Source organism: Hyaena hyaena, unplaced genomic scaffold, assembly GCF_003009895.1.
Source record: "Hyaena hyaena isolate Hyena2069 unplaced genomic scaffold, ASM300989v1 scaffold_143, whole genome shotgun sequence".
Classification (NCBI taxonomy): domain Eukaryota; kingdom Metazoa; phylum Chordata; class Mammalia; order Carnivora; family Hyaenidae; genus Hyaena; species Hyaena hyaena.
The window spans coordinates 2,194,948-2,217,532 of record NW_024080775.1 but is presented as its reverse complement, the minus strand read 5'-3'; the positions used below and the strand labels follow the sequence as shown (position 1 = coordinate 2,217,532).

General features: G+C 39.1%; 1 protein-coding gene across 1 annotated transcript in view; it reads right to left on the bottom strand.

Annotated features, from left to right (window-relative positions):
* The window catches only part of ST8SIA1 (ST8 alpha-N-acetyl-neuraminide alpha-2,8-sialyltransferase 1), a 155,555-nt gene that overhangs the window by 52,807 nt on the left and 80,163 nt on the right, over window positions 1-22,585 (bottom strand). The window contains exon 3 of the mRNA XM_039238594.1: window positions 9,234-9,343. Within this exon, the coding sequence (XP_039094525.1) occupies window positions 9,234-9,343 (110 nt within the window). The remainder of the gene's footprint in view (window positions 1-9,233; window positions 9,344-22,585) is intronic.

Here is a 22,585-nt window from a genome sequence, read left to right as displayed (position 1 = left end):
GAACCAAACATGTTATAGCAAAACCGTAACCTCTGAATATTGCTGGGGAGTTCAAGCAACTTGTTTTGTCATTATTAATGAAGCATATCAGTTTTAATTAATAAATATTTTGTTTTTCTGTGTGTTCCTTGTAGGCTGATCCATGGCTCCTATGTCTGGGTTCCTTTATACCTTCTGTCACATAGTAAAAGCTCAAGAAAAACTTTTGGATACTGATTGTCAAATCCTACAACACAGAGAAATCCTTAAAACAATTAAGGTAACATTTTATAAATGCATTTCTGGAAAATAATGACTCTGTATTTTGGTGTAAATATCTGCCTTAAGTTCTTCCAAGTAAACTTTCTCTTCAAGTGCAAACGTCTGTGACACTTCCTTATAGCTCTTTTCTTAGAAGAAGCACACTGTAATTTTAGCTCCTCAATTCCTAAATTGATAATTACATAGATTTACAAAGAAGGCATATTTAATACAAATTGTTTCTAATAAGGCATAATTGTGTAAAAGTGGTTCAAAGTTTGTATTATTGCTCATTGGCACAATTAACAGGTATTGATGGCTAACTGTGTTGGTAACTGTGATCATGATCCTAAAAGATTGATCACAGAATTGGTGAGAAATTATATTCTTTGAATTGGGGAGTAGAGCGGTTGAGTTTGGTGAAGATGAATCTTTAAATAGAAAAATAATTCATAAAAGTACTTTTAAAATGTTACATATATCATTCATCATCAGGGAAATACAAATCAAAACTACAATGAGATATCACTTGACACCTGTCAGAATGGCTAAAATCAATAACACAAGAAACAACAGGTGTTGGCGAGGATGAGAAGAAAAGGGACCCTCTTGCACTGTTGGTAGGAATGCAAACTGGTGCAGCCACTCTGGAAAACAGTATGGATGTACCTTAGAAAGTTAAAAATTCAAGTAACCTATGATCCAGCAATTGTACAACATATTTATTCAAAGAATACAAAAACACTAATTCAAAGGGATATATGCACCCCGATGTTTATTGTGCATTATCTAAAACAATAACCAAAATATGAAAAGAGCCCAAGTGTCTATTAACTGATGATTGGATAAAGAAGTCGTAATTATATATAATGGAATATTACTCAGCCATAAAAGAGAATGAAATTTTGCCATTTGCAGTGACGTGGATGGAGCTAAAGAATATCGTGTTGGATGAAATAAGTCAGTCAGTGGAGCGCCTGGGTGGTTCAGTCAGTTAAGCATCCAACTTTCGCTCAGGTCATGATCTCACGGTTCGTGGGTTCGAGCCCTGTGTGGGGCTCTGTGCTGACAGCTAGCTCAGAGCCTGGAGCCTGCTTCAGATTCTGTATCTCCCTCTCTCTCTGACCCTCCCCTGCTCATTCTCTCTCTCTCTCTCTCTCTCTCTCTCTCTCAGAAATAAATAAAACATTAAAAAAATTTTTTAAATAAAATAAGTCAGTCAAAAAAAGAGAAATACCATATGATTTCACTCATATGTGGAATTTAGGAGACAAAACAAACAGGCATAGGGAAAAGAGAGAGAGAGAGGCAAACCAGGAAACAGACTTTTAACTATAGAGAACAAACTGATAGTTACCAGAGGAGGGTGTCGGGGGGAATGGGTTGACTAGTTCATGGGGATTAAGGAGGGCACTTGTGATGAGTACCAGGTGTTGTGTGGAAGTATTGAATCACTATATTGCACATCTCAGACTAGTATTATACTATATGCTAACTAACTGGAGTTTAAATAAAAATTTTTAAAAATGTTACACATATTTAAGTATGCAAAACACACTCTTGAGCCTAATTCCAAGGCACCAAAATTATGTTACCCTCACTTGTATCTCTAAGCCACCCAAATCATCTCCAAGATGCAATCACCATTACCTCTGTCTTCCAGACCTTCCAGATAAATTTTATCCAACAATATTATTTTTTTAAAGTGTTGTTTTGGGTTATAGAGCAAACGTTTACTTTGAAAAACAAGAAATAAATTTTTAGTATTAGAAAATGTACTCGAAGAGGGCACTTGTGAAAAGGTGATACATGGAACTGAGGAATCACTAAATTCTACTCCTGAAACCAATGTTACACTATATATTAACTAACTCAAATTTAAATAAAAACTTTAAAAAATAATACATAAAATAAATTTTTTAAAAGTGCACTTGAAAATATCTAGACAAAGGAAAGTATGATACTGTTAGATTCTAATACTGAAAAAAACATTTGGAACTGTAATGTGGTATATCACTATGTGTAGGTAAGGCTATTTTGGGATCTGTTCTTTCATTGTAACTGTCCCTGAACCCTATAGTCTAAGACCAGATATACTACATGCTTTTCTAATCATATGTACACACTAAATATTGAATTTTGAATGTATGATACTATGTCAATTTTCTCAGGGTGCCCAAAAATTGTGTATGAAGCAACCATTTCTAAGTAGATTCATAAATGGTCAAATAAGAATAATTTATAACAAATTATCAACCCTTAATTACTCTCATATTATAAACCATAAATGAGGCTTTTAAAGAATTCAAATGCACTGTGAAAATGGTCCTATTCTTTGCAGAGGTTCAAGATGGTGGCATAGAAAGACCCCACAACTCATCTCCTCCCATGGACACACCAAATCTAAAGTTACATAGAGAATAATTCTCCCTGGAAAAGACCTGAAAACAAGCTGAACAGTAACTCCACAAGAAAAGATAAATGGGCCACATTAAGAAGGGCAGGAGAGGCAGAGACATGGTCTTGTCAAAAAACTCCACTCCTGGCATGAACCCGCAGGTGGGAGGGATCTCACAAATACAGAGCATATCCCTAAGTAGTAAAGTACTTGAGCCCCAGATCATCCACCCCAACCCTTGGGACCTGCACCAGAGAGATGAGGCCCGAAAATGTCTGGCTTTGAAAACCAGCATGGCTTATACCCAGGAGACCCAAAGGACCATAGGAAACTGAGACTTCCACCTTCAAAGGGCTCATATACAGAATCACTTATTCTGGGAATCAGCACAAAAACACCAAGTTGAAAAGCCCCTAGACCATATGTGAAGGAAATTCATTGGCTAATCTTAAAGCATCTGCCAGAAGGGATGGAGGTGCTTCCACAGGTTATTTTTGCACTCTCCTAACTTGCTGGTACCACTTTCCCTGAACTGGTGCTCCAATTCCCTCCTTTAAAAGACATAAAATGCCTAACTTAGCAGGCATGAATCCTATTGTACCTCTGCCCTGCCAAAGCCTGTGGAAGGGCATGCTCTGGTCTGGCACCATCTTGTGGACCTATGTCTCCACAAAGCCAGCAGCTGCATGCAGGACACACAAAGGATGCCCCTCAAATGCCTGGCTCTGGGCCAAGGGGGAACTTGTGTATCTGGGCCCTACAGCTCTTAAACAATTGGAGAAACTGTTCCTGGCAGGCAACCAACCCCAGGTCACTGAACAGACAGCAAACTAAAACAGACCTCCATCTTCCTGTAACCATTCTTTGAAGACTGGGACACATAGCTGTTTGACATAATACATAGACACAAACACAGAGTGTCAAGCAAAATGAGGAAAAGAGGTATATTCTTTAGTTGAAAGAACAAGATAAAACCCAGAACAAAATCTTAATGAAACGGAGGTAAGTAATTTACCTGACAGAGTTCAAAGCAATGATCACAAAGATGCTCACCAATCTCAGGAGAGTGAATGAACACAAAGAACTTCAACAAAAATATATAAAATATAAGAAAGTACTAAACAGGGGTGCCTGGGTGGTTCAGTTGGTTAAGCATACGACTCTTGATATTGGCTCAGGTCATGAACTCACCACTTGTGGGACTGAACCCCACGTCCAGGCTCTGTGCTGGCATCATGGAACCTGCTTGGGATTCTCTCTCTTTCTCCCTCTCTCTTTGCCCCCACCCCACTTGCTCTCTCTCTCTCTCTCAAAATAAATACACATCCAAAACACTTAAAAAAAAAAGTACCAAACAGAAGTCACAGAGCATAAGAATACAATAACTGAACTGAAAAATACAATAGAGGAGTTCAACAGCAGACTAGATGAAATAGAAGAAAGGATCAGTGACCTGATAGGCAGGACAGTGGAACTCACCCAAACAAAGCAACAAAAAGAAAAAAAAAACTTTTAAGTGAAGATAGCTTAAGAACTTCTGGGACAACATCAAGTAGATCAACATTTGCATAATAAGGGGGATACCAAAAGGAGAAGGGAAAGAGACAGAACATTTACTTGAAGAAATAATTACTGAAAAATTCCCTAACCTGGGGAATGAAATAGACATTCAGATTTAGGAAGCCCAGAGGATTTAAAAAAAAATACACCTAAAGAGACCCATATCAGGGCACATTATAGTCAAAATGTCAAAAGTTAGGAGTGCTTGGGTAGCACAGTCAGTTAAGCTCCCAACCCTTCATTTTGGCTCAGGTCATGATGTTGCGGTTTGTGGGATTGAGCTTTGTATTGGGCTCTATGCTAACACAGCAGGATTTTCTCTCTCTCTCTTAGAATCTTAAAGCAGCAAGAGAAAAACAACTTGTTGTATATAAGGGAACCCCCATAAGACTATATGCAGACTTTCAGCAGAAATCCTGCATATCAGAAGGGAATGGCATGATATATTCTAGGTATGGAAAACAAAAAATGTGCCAATCAAGGCAAGGTACTTGGCAAGGTTCAATTGAAGGAGAGATAGAGGGTTTTCCAGACAAGCAAAACCTAAAGGATCACCACCAAACTGGCCTTACAAGAAATATTAAAATAACTTCTTTAGGGTTCCTGGGTGCCTCAGTCAGTTAAGCATCCAACTTCGGCTCAGGTCATGATCTCACAGTTCATGGGTTCGAGCCATGCCTTGGGTTCATGCTGACAGCTCAGAGCCTGGAGCCTGCTTCAAATATTGTGTCTCCCTTTCTCTCTGCCCCTCCCCTGCTCATATCCTGTCTCTTTGTGTCTCTCAAAAATCAATAAATATTTTAAAAAATTTAAAAGGACTTCTTTAAACTGAAGGGAAAGGCACTTATTAGTAACAAGAAAACATAAAAGTAAAAATTTCATTGGTAGAGGCAAATATATAATAAAGGTAATGGAATCACTTACAAAGTTACCATGAAGGTTAAAATATAAAAAGAGTAGAAATAACTATAATTACAATAATTAGTTAAAGGATACACAGAATAAAAGTATGTAAAACATGACATCAAAAACAAAACATGGACAGAGGAGTAAAAATGTATGGCTTTAGTATGTGTTCAAACTTAACTTGCTATCAACTTAAAATAGACTAGTCTGTATACAGAGATTGAGATATGTAAGCCTCATGGTAACCACAAAGCAAAAACTTACAGTAGATATACAAAAGATAATGAGAATGGAATCTGAACATAACACTGAAGAAAGGTATCAAGCCATATGAGGAGAGTGAAAAAGAAAAAGAAACAAAGAGGAACTACCAAAAAAAAAAAAAAAAAAGCCAGAAAACAATGAACTAAATGACAAAAGTACATACCTAGCTATAATTCCTTTAAATATAAGTGGACTAAATTCTCTAATCAAAAGACATAGAGTGCCCATAAATGGATGAAAAGGTAGCAAAGCCTGGGTAGCTCAGTTGGTTAAGTGTCTGACTCTTGATCTTGGCTCAAGTGATAATCTCACAGTTTGTGGGATCTGTGCTGACAACATGGAGCCTTCTTGGGATTCTCTCTCCCCCTTTCTCTCTCTCTGCCCCTTCCCTGCTCTCTCTTTCTCTCTCTCTCTGTCTCTCTCTGCCTCACAAAAATAAGTAAATAAAAACTTTAAAAAATGGGTGAAAGGATAAAGATGATGAGGTATATACATACAATGGAATACTACTCAGTCACAAAAAAAGAATGAAATCTTGCCATTCGCCACAACACAGTTAGACCTTGAGGGTATTACAGTAAGTGAAATAAGTCACAGAGAAAGACAAACCCTGTTTGATTTCACTTATATGTGGAATCTAAAACACAAAACAAATAGAATAAAACAAAATTCATAGATGGAGAGAACAGATCAGTGGTTGTCAGAGGAGACAGGGATGGGAGTGGAAGAAATGGGAACAGGGGGTCAGGAAACACATATTTCCAGTCATAAAATAAGTAAGTCATGGGAGTAACGTATAGCATGATGAATATAGTCAATAATACACTACTGCATATTATGTAATTTTATACAGTAATAGGGAAATGAGACTCATTGTGGTGATCTTTGCAGTGTGTACCAAAATCAAGCCATTATGGCGTGCATGTAAAACTAATATAATGTTATATGTTAATCATACTTCAATTAAAAAAAGAAAATGGCGCTATTCCTGAAATTAAATCAAAGACACATGCACAGATGGCTCTAACTCTTTGAATTCTCCATCTTCACCTCTCCCATTATTCTATGAAATTACGCTTAATGCTGTGCTATGCACCCTAACCACAAACATTCATTAATTCTGAATTTGAATACAGCCATGTTGATTGTCTATAATGTAGACTTAGTCTTGTTTGTTTACAATAAATAAGTATAGATAACTTCCTGAAATGCTTAGGCCTCGTCTTCAACATGTTAAGTTTAAAATACACATCTCCCTAAATGTAGTGAAACACACATATACACACTTAGGAACAATATAAAATACACTTATTTTACTGCCTCCTGCCACACTGTATTAACACCTCTTGAAATCACTTAAATTCCCTGAATCTGTGAGTATAATAACCACTCCTCTTTGTTCCTTACATAGTTTTTGGAAAGAGCAAATAAACATACTTGAAAGGAAGCTGAGAATATGAACTAGACTACATGAACTGTTACAATTATATACTATTCATATATCACAGATAGAACCAGTTTCCACAGTAGAAAGGCTTGTCCACTTCCACTGCCTCAAAAAGATTGGCAAGCTGAGCCCCAGCAAGGGTTAATAATGTGCAGTAGGTCACAGAGCTAGTTTGTGGCAAGGGCTTGTCCTCCTCTTCCCCACTGTATTCTTTTCTGGCTCCTCAGCCTCTACCTAATGCCAGTACATTTAAGTGGGTACCTGAATTTGGCCCAGGGCCTTTGCTCTTCCCATCAACATAAACTCTGTAGGTCACTGTGGCCACTCTCATAGCATAAATACCTCTCCAGCCTCATCTCACTGCACTGTGGCAACACTTGGCATCTTTCCCACATTCAAGCCTCAGAAAGGCTGTTCCTGTACCCAGAGTGAAATGGAGAGAGGGCTCACTCCACACACCACTTATCAGAAGGTTCCTGACCCCTCACCATCTGTCTCTGAATTCCCCCATCAGAAGCCTAGCATATCTCTAGGTTCTAAATACAAGACAGAACTGTTTTGGTTTTGTTTTTAATTTTTTAATGTTTATTTCTTTATTTTGAGTGGGGGGAGACAGGGCACAGAGGGAGAGAATCCCAAGCGGGCTCCACACCACGACGTGGGGGTGAAACCCACATACTGTGAGATCACAACCTGAGCTGAAATCAAGAGTTGGATGCCTACCCAACTGAGCCACCCAGGTGCCCCCAAGGCAGAATTGTTTAACGTACCATTTTTAGACCCAGCTAAGGCCCAATGCATAGTAAGTAGGAGCTCAATAAATAGATGTTTAATTGACTTGAATTATGAAAACTACATTTTTACTTTCTACATTTTCTTGTTTACATATATTGCAATAATAATAATAAAGTAATAATTGCAATGGAGAGGAAAACATAGTCCTACACTGGAAAAACTCTGTCAGGGCACCCCCATGAAGGAAAGACAGATGTAGAAGATCTCCCCACTGTGCTGCAGGCTTCACTAATGAGATAAAAAGTCTTCTAAGGAGCCCAATTCTGGTTCTCTGAGCGGGAGCCTGACCCTCCCCCAGGTACATGGCTTCCCCTGAGACACTCACAAGGAGTGCCTTCACTCTCCCCCATTCCATTGAGCTCAGAGCTCAGAGGTGGTTTGTGTTCTCTTAGCCACTTTTGACCATTTCTAGACCATTATTTATTTATCCTTAGACACAAACACAAAAACCAAATCCCATGCTGCCGCCACCCTTCCTTTACTTAACTTCCTTCGCTCTGTGTTGCCTCCTCCTTCCTGGCCCTGGAGCCCTTTGGCACATGGGTCATAGTTATCCCCCCTTCAGTGAGACATTGGGGCTCCCCCGACAGAACCTTCACAATACAGCTGCAAAGTCCCTGCACTTCTGTGGTTACATAGGTCTTCTTTTCTTCCCCGCATCCTATCATCCCCCAGACAGAGCTCTGCCATCATACACTCCAGTGGGCCACTCTTTGACCTGAGTTCTTATGATTCCATCTCTCCTTCATTGTTCCCACCACCACTCCCTTCGGGCTCTCAATGACCCTGACCTTTGGCCCCGTTTGGTGCCCTCCCTCTCTTGGTCACGCCCCTCAAAGCCCACTTGCTATCCAGCCCAGACTTCAAGGTATGTCACCTCATACTTTCTCTAGCCAGGACCCTCCATGTTGTCACTCCCCAGCCTTCTTCCCTGTCAGACAGACAAAACCAAACTCGTGTCAGTCCAATCACTTGCTGTCTTCACTCCTGGTCAAAATCACCCAAAAGTGTAGGTTGGCACCACGACAGGTTGATGGCCTCTATCCCTGGCTGGATGCATCTTAGCAATTCTTTTACATGCCCCTGTAGAAACCTGCTATTTTCTCCTCGAAGTGACATACATGTCACCACTCAGTCCCTTTACCAAGCTTCCTCCCTGCACAAAAGTTAAGACCCCTCCTTCCTTCCATTGTTCCCAGCCGTACACAGATCATCAAAGCCCTCTTCAAATCCCACTGGCTACTTCCAAATGTTTTTGTGAAAAACGAAGAAAAGGGTGTACAGTGTAATTAATAAATGAAAATGTGTATTCAGAGTCAACTTTTAAATCAATTTTTAAAGTTTTTATCACCCGACTATATAATCTAACACAAAATCTAAGTGTTTCTACTTTTGAGTCTCCCCCTAACCTCTGAACCCTTCTTGGCTTTGTGCTTTCTTGGGGCATGTTCCCCTGCTCCCTGACTCTCTCCTAAATTCACTTGTCTATGAACTTGAAGGGAAGCTAAGAGTAGTTACAATCGATTAATCACAAGTGACTAGTTGTGAAAGGCTCCAGGGCTTGTGGGAGGTGTGGGGGAAAGGAAAGAAGGCAGAGGCCGCGCTGTGGATGCTCTCTCTTACCGCATGACAAAATTTGCTTCATCTATTTGACGGCCACAGCCACTCTTCTTCAGAATCCCACCATTTCCCACCACCGCGCATTTCTTCAAGGGCAGCTGGAATGGGGTTGCCTAGCAACAGAAAACAAGGCGGGTTTTCACTGCAGAGAACACACAACCGCTCACAAAATCATTGTTTATAGCAGATCCGTTGGAGGAATTTGACTGGAGACTGGGCAGAGCAAAAGAGCATGTAGAAAGAAAGATGCCAAGAAGTTTGTAAGGAACATACTAGCCTGTTCCTCTGAAACCAAGAAAAAAAAAAAGAATAATCTCCTGAAGTATATTTAAATATAACATATGTTGTATCAAATTGACCATGTACAGAGTGTCTCCTAGGGAAAATAGAAAAATCCAGGATTAGTTTTATTGGTATTAAACTGTGAACAAATTCAAATGAATTCTATCCCCCTATCTGAATGCAATTTCATTCATTCCTACAATCCTCAATTCCCTCCACAAATGTTGCTGAGTGCTTCTCATGCTAATTGTCAGGGATAAATACAAAGATACAAAAAGTCACAGGCCTCAGACTCACAGCCTGGGATGTAGGGAGACTGTGGACATATAAACATACGTAATAGATTTTAACATAATGCTGAAATTGTTGTAGAAAAGGTATGCTCTAAATGATATGGAGAATCCCACACAGGAGGGAAAAGACAAATTTCTGCCAAGCCAACTCAGGGGAAAGCTTTCTCACTCAAGATGAATCTTAACAGGATGAATAGGATTTTGCCAGGCAGAGAAAGCAGTATAAACAAAGGCACAAAGTATGCTGAAAGCAGATGCTGTGTTTATGAGAAAATGTACACTTTCTGTCGAGAACTTGGGAGGCACTAAGGGGCAAGTGACTTGGGCAAAGCAGACAGCATGTGACTTTCTTCCTGCAAACATTGAATTGGAGTGTACAGAAAATGTTCAGTGTACCTGTGTTCCCTGATGTGCTATTTATAGTACCAGGGACTATGAAAACCTAGCAATAGCCCCTGAGAGTGAAATGCGTCATTCAGTGTCTTTTAGCTGGGTCAGCAAGAAGCCCCAGCAAAACGCCGCATGGCTCCAGTGGCACAATCAGTTAGTGCGCGGTACTTATAAGAAGCCCCAGCAAAATGATCTCCTGCTTGTTAAAACAATGCCTAGTGGTTGGAGTTCTTTGGGGGAAGACCTCACATCTATATAACTGGTGCATAAAATAACTATTCTGATATTAAGTAGGCCATTTTGGATGTATGCAAAGCAAATAATATGGACTATATCAAAACAGTAAATGGAAAAAATACATGAATACATAAGGGCTTCACATAGGCATAAAGTAATTAAACCAGAAAAATAAAGTTCCAGGAATCTGTGTGAAGCTGAGGTAGGCACTTGCAGCACAAGAAAAAAAATTACTTCTTCTATTGCTAGTATGTAAAAGGAACAGCCAGAGCTATGGAAATATAGCTCATAAAGACACAGTACTTAAACTGTAAAGTCTAGGCATTTGCCAGCAGACAGTTAAGAATTCCCTACATGACTCCAACAGAGAACAGTCCACGGAACCCCAGAGCAGGGTACTGAGAGGAAGGACAGACAAAAGCCAGCACTTCAACACTTCCAGATTGATCCAGGATGATACATGCCGTTTTTCTCAGTCACTCCTGAGGAGGGTTTGAAGTCAACATTAGAAATACATTGGTTAGATCAATAATATGTTGGGAGTAGAGTTAAGCATTATGCTCAAATTAGCTATTCATTTATTCCACAAGTATTTACTGAGTACCTACTATGTGTCAGGCATTGTTCTGGGTGACAGGGACACAAGTGTAATAATCCCTGTTCCTATGGAGCTTACACTCTAGTGGGTAAACAGATAATAAGTGAAGCCAAATGAGTAAAATGAACAGCATGTCAGATGGTGACATGGACTGTGGAGACAAACAAATCATTGGCATGAGACAGTCAAGAAATGCTTTTGAAGAACTGCAATTTCTTCCTGGGGAAGAACTCACAGGAGACAAGTAAGCACATACCTGAAGATGAGGTGGTGAGCATTACAGATATCTGTGAGGAACTGCTGTGTAGATCTTGAGGAAGGAACACTCCTGGGGTATGAATGGAAGAGCAAAGACCCCATTGTCTGGAAATGAGTAAACAAGAGACCGGGAAGTAGGAAAGGAAATTAGAGAGCTAACTGGTGGCGAGGTTAGGAAACAAATTCTGTAGGGCTATGAAGATTATGATAAAGACTTTAGGTTTTATTCTAAGATGAAAATCAAGTCAATGTAGGGCAAGCAAAGGAGTGATGTTATGCCATATTTTGGAACAACCACTCTGCTGCTGCATGAACAGGCTAGGAGATGTCATGAACAGAAAGGGACCAGTCAAGAATCTCCTGAAACAGTAGACTAGAGATTCTGGTAACTTGGACTAGGGTGATGGCAGTGGGGATGGTCAGAAGTGAGCAGATTCTGAAGATATTTTGGAGGAAGAGCTGACAGAATCTGCTGATGTAATGGAATTAGAGTAACAGAAAAGAGGAATCAAGAATGATGCCAAGGGTTTTAGCTAGAACAGCTGTAAAGAAGGACTTGACATTTGTTGAGGTATACAAGATTACAAAGGAGCAGGTTTTGAGGGGAATGATTTGGAGTTCAACTTTAAATATGTCAAGTGTGAGATCCCCTTTAGGAATTTTCTTTTAATTTTAGAGTTGGGGGAGGGGCAGAGAGAGAAATTTGAAGCAAACGCTGTGCTCACCATGGAGCCAGTTACAAGGCTCAATCCCATGACCCAGGGATCGTGACCTGCACAGAAATCAAGAGTCAAATGCTAAACCAACTGAGCCACCCACGTACCACCCCCTTTAGGCATTTAAATGGCAGTGTCAAGCAGGCAACTGAAATATGAGAATATAGTTAAGGAACTGTTCTTTCCCGGATAAAGATAGCCAAGAGTGCTCAGCATATAGTATGTAGCTAAAGGTAGGAGACTAGATGGTGAAGAAGTATTGACAGAAAATAGAAGATGTCAAAGACCTGAATGCTGGGACATTCCAAAAAGAAGACAGGAGACTGAGGAGAAATCAGTAAAGGAGACTAAGGAGTAGCCAATAAAATGGGAGAAAAAACACAGGAAAAGTGTGGCATCTTGGAAGACGAGTGAAAAAAAAGGTGTCTCAAAAATTAAAGGAAAGCAATTGCAGCAAATACAATAGATTTGCAACAATGAATAGAGAGATTAACAAATAGATAAAGTAAGATAACAGCTGAACATTGCCCTCTGGATTTAGCAACATGGAGGTCACTTGCTAACCTTAGCAAGGACAGATTTGGTTCAGCAGTGTAGACAGAAAGCTTGATCTGAGTTAGTGAATTATACATGTTTATTTGCATATCTATTCGTACATAGCTTATTTGAAAAGTGTGGGCTCATTCATGCTCAGTTAATATTTAGTTTGCCTTGTAAATACCAGTTTGAACCCCCCTCATTGTTAAGAGTTCTTGAACCAGACTGACTGGCAACTCCAGGCTTCCAATTAAGAATGTGGGCACAGAAGCAGCAGCAGTAGCTGCCACAGCAGAAAGCTAGGTGCCACCTACCTCCCGACTTTCAGTTTGTGTGATTGTGTGATTGTAGGGCAGGCTGTCCAATCCCTCAGCGTTCCACTTCCTGTCTCTGAGGAGGGATAATATTGTGCAGGATTATGTGAGATGACGTACATGAAACATCCCATCAAGCTACTGGTACGGTGATCTACTCACCTTCCTTCCCTTCTTCTTCCATCCCTTTCCTCTTCCCAGCACAGTTCACTGACTTGTTCAAGACACAGAATAGTGAGATTCCATGGGTTTGGGAGAACATGAGAAAATAGTTCTTTATCTAACTCCATCTTAACAATTGGAAAGTGTAACTATTATATTCATGCACTATAAAAATTTTAAAGCTCTTAAACAGAAGTCTAGGGATAGGGGGATCCATTTATTTGTTTCCGTTAATATTTGCTTGCTACTTCTTCATTTGGTTAACTGCTAGCCCTCACACCAGCAATTTCATTTCAATAAATACTTCTCAAGTGCCTAAGCGCACACTCTTCTGCGCCCTGGTAATACATGAGTGAACAGTACCAGCTCACCAAAGCTTTACAGATAGGAAAAACTTAATTGAGAAAATACTGTGGATTTTTTTAAAACTAATTGAAATAATACTGTCACTGTGCTATTTTAGGTACAGAATATCTCAGCTTGGCAATGGTCAGTGCTTACCAGAATGATATGTGAACACGATGTTCTCCTTTTGGGATACAGTACGTAGAAAAAACTTTCGGTCATCCATTTCCAAATGAACATTACTATTTTGGCAAGTATTTTATTATTAAGGCATTGCCTCCTTTCTTTTCAAATGTTATCTCCTTACATCCCTGACATAAAATGTCCACTGGATCTGAGAATACAGTATACTATAATACTCCTCCTGCTAACCTTAAAAAAATACTACTCTATGTCCCTCAATATATGAATGGATAAAATAAAGTCATTGTATGTATATATATAACAGAATGTTTTATATATATAATATTATGTATATAACATTATATGTATATATAACAGACTATCACTCAGCCATAAAAAAGAATGAGATCTTGCCATTTGTGACAATATGGATGGACTTAGTAAGTATATATTAAATTAAATAAGTCAGAGAAAGACAAATATCATATGATTTCACTTACATGTGAAATCTAAAAAACAAAACAAACAAACAAACAAACAAAAAGCAGAAACAGGCCTATAAATACAGAGAACAAAGCGATGGTTGCCAGAGGGAAGGAAGGTTGGGGGATAGGCAAAATGGGTGAAGAGGAGTGAGAGATATAGGCTTCCAGTTATGGAATGAATAAGCCCTAGAATGAAAGATACAACATAGGGAATATAGTGAATGGTATTGTAACAGTGTTGTATAAGGACAGATGATGATGGCATTGTATAGGGACTCTCAGTGAGCACAGCATAACGTGTAGACTTGTGCAATCACTATGTTGTGCACTTGAAACAAATACCACGTGTCAACTGTATGTCAATTAAAAAAAACAACAAACAACACAAAAAATACTACTTTAAATGAAAGGGTGGATTAAGACAGATCAACTGTATGGATGCAGCAAAATATTGCTGGACCACTAATTCATCTGATGGATCTTTGTCCAAATCTTTTTGCTTATCACTATACCATCAATTAATGACTACCTTCTTAATGACTATATTTTATTAATCATCCTGAATTCAGAGTCTGGATTGCCAGTCCCCTCAAATTCCCAGTGTCTCACTCTAAGTCGGGTATGGTAATACCTATCCCATCTCTCTCCCAGTATGATTATGAGAATTAAAATAATGTGAAGCATTAAACATCATCAGGAAACTCTGAAGTCTTATAGATAGCATTAGTACATTATTGTATACTAAAAGCATTGAATTCTCTGGGGAAAATGTATCATTATATTGCTAGATCACTATAATACATAGTTTATTTTTGTGTGAAATATCTTCAATTTCAAAAAGTTACATAAATTTGAACAAAATATTTTTTGTGACTGGCCTTTGAGGATATATGTACTACTTCTATCAATCAATGAGTTTTTAAATGTACATTTTTGTTTGTGAATTGTTACAAGTTAGCATATCTTTTTTGCTCAACACTCTATACCCCAACTAAGCATGTAGCAGACAATCAACAATTCGTTTAATATGTTAATATTGGTTGAACACCTAACCTATTTCGGGAGTACCTTGCCTAAAGTGGAACTTTTTTTTTTTTAATGTTTTATTTATTTCTAGGAGAGAGAGAGAGAGAGAGAGAGACAGTGTGAGCAGGGGAGGGTCAGAGAGAGAGGGAGTCACAGACTGAAACAGGCTCCAGGCTCTGAGCTGGCAGTCAGCACAGAACCCGACGCGAGACTCGAACCCACCAACTGCGAGATCATGACCTAAGCGAAAGTCGGACGCTTAACCGACTAAGCCACCCAGGCGCCCCTAAAGTGGAACTTTCTTAATGTCATAAGGGATATATAATTTAATCTCCAAACTTCAAGAACATGACCCTGCTACTTCCTAAGAGCCAATTAATAAGGACATTTTGAATGTTGTTTTTTTGAGATATCTCTTACCTTTATTATGGCCCATGGCTTACATTGCCTATGCCTCTTCTTTTTTTTTTATGTTTGTTTATTTATTTACTTATTTATTTTGAGAGAGAGAGAGCGTGCATACATGAGAGCGAATGTGAGTGAGAGAGGGGCAGAAAGAAAGGGAGTAGGAGAATTCCAAGCAGGCTCTGCACTGTCAGCGCAGAGCACAACATGGGACTTGATCCCAAAAATAACCAAATAATGACCTGAGTGAAATCAAGAGTCAGATGCCCAACCAACTGAGCCACCCAGGCACCCCTGTATGTCTTCTTAAATAGACCCGATGTCTAACTTGTCTTTTCACTCAACAACTATTTGTTGAGCACCTATTATGAACCAGAAACTGTTGTGAATGCTGAGAATGTGCTGATGAGCAAAACAGACGTGTACTCCACTCACGGAGCTAACATGCTAACAGGAAAAGCAGATTTTAACAAATATGATAGGAAAGTACAGAGTGCTATAAGGTTATAAAAAAATCTTTATGTGGAAGTGACATTGAGACTTCAAATCTGAAGTTTTTAAGCATAAGAAAAGTAGTTCAGATTTCTAGCTATTAGATAACCTTAGGAAAGTTGAAAGAAAAAAAGGACAAAAATTAGGGTCCTTAATGCTTTATGGCATGAATGAAGGTGAGGAGATTTGTTACAGGCTGGAAGACTTTTTCAGAAACAAATTATAAATGCCACCTGCTAAATTATTCCTGGCTTACAATATGACTTCTGGAAGAATGCTGTTAAAATCTGAAGAACTTAAACCATGTTTTTTGTGCCTTATGTAAATAGCTCTAGAGCATCCCAGAGTGGTTTTTATAATTAAGTGAATGAAGCATTATTTACCAGAGTCATTTCCAAAGCCAGATGCCTCACTTCTTCCTCTTCATATGCAATGCACACAAGACAACAAAGCAGTAAGGGCCAGTGACTTCAATCACTAACATGAGGACACTCTGCCTACTCATCTTCTATCCCACAGACATAACTAGATGTCTTGAATGATAATTACACTATCTCAATGAGGAACTGAGTGAATCACCATCAATCACTAACCATTTTAGAGTCTCAGCTGGTCCTGCCGGGAGGGGATGAGATAGGAGGTATGGTGGAGAAAAAGAAAAATGTAAACCACTTAGTAGATAGAGAAATGTACTAAACAACGCTGCAGGAACTATTTTTACAGGAATATGCAACATTTTAGCAAGAACACCTCTGATACGAATTGTTACAGTACTCTATGAGAGAGGCCATCTTTGAGGCATGTCTACAATGTAAAAAATTACCATCCTGCATTAAAGTGAAATAAAAATCAAAGAATAAAAAATGTTCCACAAAACCACTGTAGGGCAAGATCAGATATTGGGGGCAGGCTGTAATGTGCCTACTTCCAAGTTATGACAAATAACTAACCTTAAATCTAGGCTTCTTGGGAGCACCAGGGAGCCACAAAATTTAAAAGCCCATAGGGGACCCACTTGGATTCTGTGAAAATGAGTAAAGGAGTCCAGAAGTCCTAAAGGAGGAGGTCTCAAGCATGTACCACTAATTGCAGCTTACTTTACATATCCAGGCAGGAGGAAGCTTATTTTACTACCATAGCAGGAGGAAGAAGATTTTGTCCTAGCCCAGCAACAACCAAGCTAATGAGAACTGCCATGACTTAGCCAATGAGAAGTCACCACAATCCTGAACTCTACCTTTCCTCCAATGAACTCTCATTCAACACCCCCCCCAACACCACCAATGCCTCCCTTTCCTCTCTAAAAGCAAAACCCTTTCCTTTGTTCTCCAGACTGGTCTACGGTTCATTATATTTTGCATGTCCCAAATTGCTTTGCCATTCCCAAATAAACTCATTTTGCTGATAAAATAGCTGGCTACTTTATTTTTAAGGCTGACAATTCTGTCCATAGTGGAGCTCTGTTAGACACAACCCAACCTCTGAACAAACAAGAGGAGGCTGTGCAGTACCTATAATTATGAGAAATGAGTAATAGATTGAATCAGATTAAGCAAACTAATGGTCAATTAAATAGCTTTAATTTCAAGAATTTATCTAAGCAACAAAGTAGTATTTTTAAATACTCTCTTGCTTTTGAAGATGGCAACAAAAGTCATTGTTTTAAGTGTAACACAAAATATATCAGATTACTATTATAATTCTCACCACAATTCGCTGCATCAGTGTTAGTTTCCAGGTGCACTAAATAACTTTGCAACTACCTTGCTTTAGATTCTTTTTCCTCTGTTTTCCTTCTACCATTTCCTGATCCGGTTTCACCAGTAACCTACATTCCTTACTTGATTGCTTACTTTTGGGGGGAGGGAGGTGCAGGGTCAGGAGGAGAGAATTCTATAAATATTTCTGAATAAATATTTTATAACAGAAAAGTGAGTGAGGTTATCAAGCTAAATTTTGCTTATTTTGTTACACATGTAACTGTATGCTGATACTCTTAGCTAAAAGAGTTGGACTTTTATTTTCACACTTCATAATTCAAAGGAAAATTCTTTATCTGTTTGTTTGTTTGTTTGTTTGTTTTGCTCGGTTATTCCCTCCAAACTCTTCTCTTTGACAGGAAAGGGGAGCAAGTCTTCCATGTCATACAGTTGTGTTTTAAAGCTAGAAAAATTACGAAACCATTCAGTATTCAGAACACCACCAAGTGCCACTAATAAGAAGAGGAATCACTGTCAGTGTTAGACATGGGCCTCAAGTCTTAATAGAAAAGCATAGATTTTGATTTGCAAACCTTCGAACAGGCCTGAAAGGCTGTCACTATATGCCAGCTGCTATTAGTCATGATGTCAAAACATATGCTTGCCATTATTGATGAAAATCTCAAGTTTTTGTCCATTAGAACATGAACTTGCACTTCTAATTGTAGCCCAACCCATTCATTTCTATGTACCCTCACCCACATATCCACATGGACTCCCACACATAATTATGCTTCACCCACACACATAATTTAATTTCTCACCCATATGTTAATTATATCCTCAACTTCGGCATCTAAATACACCCCCGTCTTACATCTAATTACAGCCCCCCTCTTATGAATGTAATTACACCATTCAGCCGCCCATCTAATTATGCCCTCCTTGACATATTTAATTGCACTGCCCGCTCAAGGACCTAATTACATTCTAACCAATGCATCAATTAAGCCCCCAACCTTCCAACAATATTCTTCAGATGCACATCTATCTGTACCCCACTTTATTATTTCAACTAAGGATTGACAACTTCCCATAAGTGAATTCTAGTAAGCACGGTACCCAGCTAACAAGCAAAATAATTACAAGATGCAGCTGAACCAAAAGCAGCTTTGTTCCTTTGCAGCAAAAAAACAAATATGTACTTGTCTTTTCAGTCATTTAACTAGCCCGTTGGAAGTCCAAATTAAAATTTCTTTTGTTTTCTTACTTTGCGTGTGTAAGCATTTTTATGATGAAAATATCTAGTAATTAGTTAATTTATTTTAGAGACTAATGCTTCCCATTACAGATATTTAATTATTGAACTCTTTAAAAACATTACCCAAAACCTTGCCTGGGGATATATAAGTACTAATTACAGAATATTTCCATATCCATGCCATTCAGAAAAGATTCATTGTCCTTCAATTATATGAAAGTGAATTTCCAGAAAGCTGCTGCTAATATTTGTATTCCTTATTCCACTAATAAAATTGTGACTTAAAAAACATAAACTCAGTGTTAATATTATTTCTACACAGGATGTATCTCTGGAAATTGAATGACGTGACATATTTATTTGTCGGGTACTATTTCTCCAGTAAAATTTTTTATTCAATCCATTATAAAAAATAACACTTACGCATTCCAGAGAGTATTATGTATTTTTCACACATAATCTGTAGTCGGATACAACCCTTGGAAGTCAATTATTACGTCAGTTCATGGGGCCATTCAGCAGATTTATTAAATGATTCAGAATCAACTCCCAGTTAACTGATATTTGTTGCTGATGTTGTTTCTGACCTATGAATGCCAAAGCAGTAAGGAAGGCTGTACTTCTCCTTTAGGCCAGAGGTTGGCCACATTTCAAAAGTTCTCAGACCTGGGAGATTTTTTTCATGGTGGAAAGGAAAGGGCTATGAAGGGTAAGCAGCCCTTTCAAAGGTGGCAGCCAGTGATTCTTAGAAGAGCAAAACAAATGGCGGCAGCAGCAGCAGTAGTAGGAACCAAGCTTCATGTCATTACCAGACTTTGCATTCTCAGCTCCTGATGTAAAAGTACCACCGCCTTTCTCTGCAAATACAGTGCATCTTCCTGTGGATGAGCATTGCCCTCCAGCCTATCCACCTGCATCCAAGGCCTGACTTAATGCTCCTTCCAGGCCCACTGGTGACTTATTTAATCTCAGTGCCTTAGCGTTCTCATTCCTAATAATGGTATCCACCCCAGACGGTTGTTGTGAGGATTAAATGAGTTCTGTCTGCGTGAGACAGGAAACTATCAACACCCTAGAGGAGAAAGCAGGAAACAACCTCCTTGACCTCCACCGCAGCAACTTCTTACTTGACACATCCCCAATTGCAAGGGAATCAAGAGCAAAAATAAACTGTTGGGACCTCATCAAGATTAAAAGCTTCTGCACAGCCAAGGAAACCACCCAGAAAATTAATAGGCAACCAACGGAATGGGAAAAGATAGTTGCAAATGACATATCAGATAAAGGGTTAATATCCAGAATCTATAAGGAACTCACCAAACTACACGTCCGAAAAACAAACAACCCAGTGAAGAAATGGGCAGAAGATATGAACAGATGGCCAACAGACACATGAAACGATGCTCAGCATCCCTCCTCATCAGGTAAATACAAATCAAAACCACACTGAGATACCACCTCACGCCAGTCAGAGTGGCTACAATGAGCAAATCAGAGAACTCTAGATGCTGGCAAGGATGTGGAGAAACGGGCACCCTCCTACACTGTTGGTGGGAATGTAAACTGGTACAGCCCCTCTGCAAAACAGTGTGGAGGTTCCTCAGGAAACTAACAATAGAACTCCCCTATGACCCAGCAATAGTACTGCTAGGAATTTACCCAAGGGATACAGAAATGCTGAGGCATAGGAGCACATGGACCCCAATGTTCATAGCAGCACTCTCCACAATAGCTAAAACATGGAAAGAGCCTAAGTGTCCATCAACGGACGAATGGATCCAGAAGATGTGGTTTATCTATACCATGGAATACTACATGGCAATGAGAAAGAATGAAATCTGGCCATGTGTAGCAACATGGATGGACCTTGAGGGTGTTATGCTGAGCGAAATAAGTCAGGCAGAGAAGGACAAATACCATATGTTTGCACGTATAGGAGGATTAGGAGGAACTTGACGGAGGAACAAGGGGGAGAAGAAGGGGGGAAATGGTGGGGGAAAGTGGGAGAGGCAAACCATGAGAGACTCTTGAATGCTGACAAAAACGGAGGACTGATGGATGTGGGGGGGAGGAGGGATGGGCATGGAGGAGGGCACTTGTGGGGATGAGCACTGAGTGTTATGTGGAAACTAATTTGACAATAAACTATTTGTAAAAAATAAATAAATAAATAAATGAGTTCTGTCTGGCACAAAGTAAGTGATCGATACTGTTATTTTATTTTTAATGGACCAACATTTTCTCAGCAACACAGACTACAAATCTTGGAGTCATTGTTGCTCCTCTCTCAATATCGTCACCCTATCACCTACCTCTGCAGAGGTTTCTTCTATTCTCCTCCTTCCATCCTCATTGCAAAATTATTTAAATGGCTCATGACTATCAGTTGGCTTCTAGTTCTTGCCCATCACCTATCCTTCACTCTTATGTGCTAGTTTTTCTTCTGCAACAAAAGTGATGGTGTTACAGGTGCTTGCACATGTTCACACACATAAAATTATGCACATTAATTATGTGCAGCCCTTTCTGTATCAGTTATCCCTCAATAAATCTTTATGTAAACAAAATCTAATGCAAGTTGCTCCCCTACAAAAAAAAAAAAACAAAAAAAAAACCGCACAAAACGTACCATGTTTATTCCTCATCCACAGACCAAAACATTTGAGGTCTTCACTAAGGCACTCAGAACCCACCAATAAATGCCCCAAACTCCCTGTCCTTTCTTTTTTCTTACCACATCATCAATGGTCACACTCCATCCCCTCCACGCCATTCTACTTACTGTGGTTCTGTTCCAACACAGCCTGAATTTCCTGGCTCCCTATGTTTGCTGAGGCTGCTACAGTGCCTCCTCCCCATCGTCCCCCAGCTCTCCCTACCCTACTATCTACCTGCCAAGTTGTTTTCCACCCTTAAGACCTATGAAGTGTCTGCAGGTATTATGTCCAAGAAGATCCCCTTCAAGTTCAAGAATTGCTCAAAGATTGAAACAGATTGGAGGAACATTAGAAATCATTTATGCTCAATGAGTCATGAGAATTATATGTTAAAGCTGTGCACAGCGGCTTATAAATACATATGAAATTGAATCAGATCATTTCTTCAATACTTCAGAGACTTTCAAACTTATTATTCTTGATGTTGTTATTTTGTCCGTTTCACAACAGAAGCCTTCTGCTGTTTTTTAAATAAGACCTTAGGCAGAAAATCTCCATTAAAACACAAAAATAGAAAAAAAAGAGAATTATTTGAGGTGGAGGTGGGCATCCCTCTTGGTTTTTCTCTTATTTCTGACAGTGACACGTAGACACCCCAAGGAATTTGATGGTGCAGAAAACTACTAATCTAATCAAACCCCTTCTCCTTACCCCCCAAATGAAGAACTACAAATATCAAGTACATTTCAGGTAAGGATATTTGGCTAGTATTTACTGAGTTCCAACCAGCCACATACTAGTCACTAAATGAAGTACTGGGTCAAAAACTCTGACTCCTAGCTTAGTGTTTCTTACACTAAAATGTGGTGTGAATTAAGACATCTATTTTGTTTTCAACTATAAATAGTGTACAATTTGTCAGTAATACAGCAGAGTGTTAAACTGTAATCCAATTTAACTGATGAAGTACCTGAACAACAGGACCAGGATAAATTGCTGGCTAATTAACTATTAAATTAGTCATTTCTTTAAAAAAAAAGCAATCTTGGTATTATCTCGTATATAACTATCAAA